The sequence below is a fragment of the Corylus avellana genome, chromosome 7 (assembly GCF_965113065.1).
Source record: "Corylus avellana chromosome 7, dhCorAvel1.hap1.2, whole genome shotgun sequence".
NCBI lineage: Eukaryota > Viridiplantae > Streptophyta > Magnoliopsida > Fagales > Betulaceae > Corylus > Corylus avellana.
The window spans coordinates 17,512,180-17,517,012 of record NC_142496.1 but is presented as its reverse complement, the minus strand read 5'-3'; the positions used below and the strand labels follow the sequence as shown (position 1 = coordinate 17,517,012).

At 35.9% G+C, this 4,833-nt stretch overlaps 1 protein-coding gene across 2 annotated transcripts; it reads right to left on the bottom strand.

Annotated features, from left to right (window-relative positions):
- Nucleotides 1–800: 800 nt before the first annotated feature.
- LOC148584598 (disease resistance protein RPM1-like) lies at nucleotides 801–3,769 on the bottom strand. Of its 2 annotated transcripts, XM_088518286.1 has the most exons (2): nucleotides 1,184–3,769; nucleotides 959–1,043 (listed from the first exon to the last, which is right to left on the bottom strand). In XM_088518286.1, the coding sequence occupies exons 1-2, from the start codon at nucleotides 3,755–3,757 to the stop codon at nucleotides 1,038–1,040; spliced, it is 2,580 nt and encodes an 859-aa protein (XP_088374412.1). In that variant the 5' UTR covers nucleotides 3,758–3,769; the 3' UTR covers nucleotides 959–1,037. The 2 variants fall into 2 exon arrangements, with proteins under 2 accessions (XP_088374411.1, XP_088374412.1); XM_088518285.1 differs by having other exon boundaries at nucleotides 801–3,769.
- Between the last annotated feature and the right edge of the window lie 1,064 nt (nucleotides 3,770–4,833).

Below are 4,833 nucleotides of genomic sequence, written 5' to 3'. Positions count from 1 at the left end.
CGTCCAGAAATTTATGAAAAATTATTTTGCGAGCCAAGGAACGAGCAACGTAAACATGTGTACTCCACATGACACCAAGTGTCCCGGTGTTGTGAGAGCAAGATCATCAGTTGCTTGTCGACCGGGTAATTAACCTTAATTACATTATATTAGTTATAATTACATTATATTAGCCATAAAAACTGACATGTCCCAAGTGCCCCAAATTAAGCGTTGCGAAATCAATAAGAACGTTTTTTTGGCCAAAAATGCCCCAAATAACCATGTCACTAAACCTTGTTTTTTTTTTTTTTTGTGGTGGTTACATATGAGAATAAACCCCCCCAAAGAATTAATCTTTTAATTATAAAAGTCATTTGTATTGCCCCAAGTCTAATACCTCTGCTAGATCCTTGTTGTAACATAGATTAGAATCAAACTCTTTTTAGTGGTGACAGATTAAAATATCAAATAAATAGAAGTACAAAAAACAACGAACACAATTTAGTGAGCAAAAGGAGTTAGTAGCATTTCAAACTGTAGCTTAGGTGGAAACTCATCGCGCAGCTAATGTAAGACTTTCTTAGAGCTTGTTTGGAATTGCGTTTGAAAAATAGAGTTTTTAAGTCAAATAAAATATATATATATATATATATATATATTTTGGCAAAAATTTCATTTTTAAGATTTTGTTAAAAGTGCGTTTTGGACATTCTTTAAGCTTTTTGGATCCTTGAAAGTATTTTTAATTTTTTTACCAAATGAGTACTTTTTTCTTCAAACTGACTTTTTTAGTGTTAAAAGCATTTTAAGGCCCCTCAAACGCAATCTCATACATGCATTTAGTCAGCCACATAATGTGAAGAATTTTATCATTACATATAAAAAATATATATAAAAAGAAAAATTCATGGAAATCTTGTGGCTAATTAGACTACATACCTTGTTCATCACTGAAATTCTACATGGCAGTTTGATCCCCCAAGATTGACCCTTGTAGACGCTCCAATAAGTCCAAGTCACCGAGCTTGTATATTTGATATCGTTCTCCTTTAATCCTATACCTGAGATGAATAGTAGTTACCTTCTTGACTTTCCAATAATCTTCGCCTCCATTAGGCTGCATAGGTAGCACAAATTCTTTCTGCATTTCATAGAAGTCAATAAGCTTTAGGCTTTCAAGGTGTTGGATTCCAGAGGGTACCTCCTTCATTTGCGGGCATGGTCCAATCTCTAGTTGCTCAAGACTGGGCAGTGATCCTTTGTCTATTTCCACCATCTTCAATTTTTCCATCTCTCTGAGGGTGAGCTTCTTGAGTTTTCTAAAACCTCCTTCCTCAAAATGTAGTTGCTCCCCATCATACGCATGATTGAGGGAAAGGGTAATTAGATTTGGCAAAGCTTGGACACACGACAGTGGATATTCCTCTAATGATGAGAAAAATAAGACTAGTGTGACCAGATTTTGAAGCTCTAGAATCCAGTTCGGCAACTTCTTCAATCGCCCTCTTAGATAGATATGCTTTAGAAATGGAGGGGGCGAAGAAATTGATTCTAAGTCTATAATCTCATCTTCACTAATTGAGCTTACAAACAAACTGTTAAGGTGGACCATTTTTTGTATGGAGGTACATAGGGCCCTTCCACGTTTTGCAGTCATATTTGAAATGCCGAACAACCTCAACTGACTCAACTTTCCGAGCTCTTCAAATAAACTAACCCCATGATGATTTGCCTCAATCAATGATAGGTCCTGCAATTCGTTTAAACATCCAACCCCTTCATGTACTTTTACTCCTCGCATCGAATAAAGGCTACTTTTAATTTCGAAGTCATGAGAATGAGCAATAATATGTCGTAGCTTATAAAGCCTAAATATCTCAATTGGTAGCTCACGCACTGGGGTTTCCGCAACATTTAGTGTCTGAAGGTTTTGTAGCATACCCACTGAATTTGGAAGTATCTTCACTTTTGTTCTCCTCAAATTTAAGTACTTCAAATGGAATAAAGTACCCACTTCTTGAGCAAGATAATCAATAGGAGCATCTTCAAAATCTAACACTTTCAAAAGCTTGAACTTTTTGAACAATTTAACCATGAAAGACCTGGGCATTTCATTAATGTTGAAAAGAAAAATAAAACGGACACGAGAGTACTCACTTGTCTCAAAAACATTTTCTCTAGCATTGTGGATTGATAGGCTCCGACTTTTACCATGGAAAGTAGTATCACCTGCTTCCAGAACTTGAGAGAAATTCAACTCTCCAACCTTCGATAGGATGGTTTCATGCAGCAGATCATGGATTCTATACTTTATGAGCATCTCATAATCAAGCTCCCCAAATGAAACTTGAACCAAGTTTCTGTCGATGAGCTCCATTAAGTATTCTTCAGCTACGTCTACCAATGATTTTCCCTTCTTTCCTTTTATGAAGCCCCCAGCTTCCCATAGCCAAAGTAATCTTACACTTGTGATTGAGTAGTCCTCTGGAAAAATGCCGAAGAACAAGTAGCAAGACTTTAGGGAGCACGGAAGATCATGATAACTAAGAGAGGTAAGGTGTGGATTACATTCTAGCTCAGAACTGAGGCTATCATGCAACTTTTTCCATTCTAATGGCACCTTTTCCTTTGTTGACAAAAGACCACCTATAGCAACAATTGCAAGTGGCAGGCCTTCACATTTTTTGACAATGTCCATCGACAATTTCACCAACTCTTTGGGACAACACCTTTGAAATTCGGACTGGAATGCCTTTCTACAAAACAATTCCCAAGCCTTGTCTTGAGACAGAGGTTGTAGCTTGTGGACCTGATCAAATAAAGATTCTTTACAAGATACACCAATGAGATCACTGCGGGTAGTGATAATAATCCTGCTTCCTCTGCCATTGCATGGTAAAGCATGTTTCACAATTTCCCAAAACTCTAACTTCCAAACATCGTCAAAAACCACAACATACCTCTTTTGCTGTAAATATTTCCTCAGTTGGCTGATTAATGTGATCTCGTCCATCATGTCTATTTGCCCTAGAGCCGTTTCATTTTCATAGTAGACTTTCTTTGTCATAGACATGAGTATCTTCTGGACGTTGTATGACTGAGACACTGTGATCCAAACACGGCAGTCAAAATGTCCTTTCACTAATTCATTCTCATATACTTTCTTAGCAAGAGTTGTCTTACCAATTCCGCCCATGCCTACAACTGAAATAACAGATCGTTTAGATACTCCCCCCACCAACCAGCTTACGAGCTCATCCCTTGTAGACTCAATGCCCACAACTTCATCTTCCTCAATGAAAAGTGCACCCACTCTAGGGTCATGCCATGTAACACTAGATTCACTACTACTTGATCCTTGCTCTAAGGAACTAAAACCATATCTTTCACTTCTTTCCTTGATTTCACGGATTGATATTTTGATATCTTGAATCTTTGTAGCTATGTCATGACGTGGTTTTAATTTTTTGAATAAGTGGCCAATTTTTTGGAGGAAAGCAATAAAACTTTGCTGATGGCGATGTTGTGCCACGTGAAGAACGTATTCATCAATTACATCTTCTATATGATAGGCTACTTCTCTCACTTGTTTCACCCATGTTTTGACGCCATCTTGGAGATCTCCTCTATCTGCATCTTTGAGGAAACACTGGATGCTCTCAAGTTCATCTCTAATGTCCACAACATCTCGGTGGGCACCCCTTAGCAATTTTGATTCATGAGCGATCAACTGAACTAGCTCATTGATGACAAGGGTCACAACGGTTTCTGTCATGGTTTCCTCTCTAATACTGTCACAATTAGAAATGAATTTGGGTTAATTGTCACACCCCAAGCCCAAAGCAAGACATGACACCTACTTAGAACTTGTATTGTGTTTCTTTTAGAAGTAATAGAAATATCATTAAAAAAAGAAAACGCAATGCAAGAACACATGAACTATACATGAGAAACACATAACTAGGAGAAAAAAGAACAAGAAATCCCGAAAACTAAGCAAACTAGTAAAGGCAAACGTTTTTGTCCAAAGATAAAGAGTAATAAAAAGCAAATACAATTTATACTAAGCACTGATATTAAATCGAATTGAAACATTTTCTTACAGTTATATTTTACCCAATAAGCAACTACTTATACTACCAAATTACTTATAAAACATCAATTAGAGATCTATAAATAATCCAAACACAATAAATCAAAAATCTCATTTCGTCTCTAAGATATATTCTCCCACTAGCATAATATGGGTCTATTATAGTTAGAAAGTACAAACTCCAAGTCTCATCTTCCAATAGTGCAATAACTAATACAAAGACATACTTAGGGCGGTAAACGAGCCAATACACTCGACAATCTGCTCGGTTAAGGTCGACCCAAACTCGAGCTCGATATTGTACAAACTCACTTGTTACTGTAAAAATCCACTCGATTAGCAAGTGATACATACTCCACTCATTCGATTGAACTCAATGGGGGTTCGTGAACTCAACTCGTTTAAAGCTCAACTGGATTGCTAGCATGGCTCGTTAGTCCAACTCATTAGCTCGTTCATATTTCTTTTGTGTGTGTGTGTATTACAAAAAATTAGTTATATAAATTTAATAAGTATGTATATTAGTAATAAGTAGTATATGTTACATAGATTATTTAATATTTATATGTGTATGTATTAGTTAATATACTATAGGTTACTCAATATTTCTATGTATATTACTTATATTATTATATGTGTGTGTTATATATTAGTATTAACATACTACTTAGTTAATTAATAAACTACCATATTAACTAAGTTAATATATATTAAGTTACTAAGTAAGTATAATTAAGTATAGGTTACTTTGATAAATA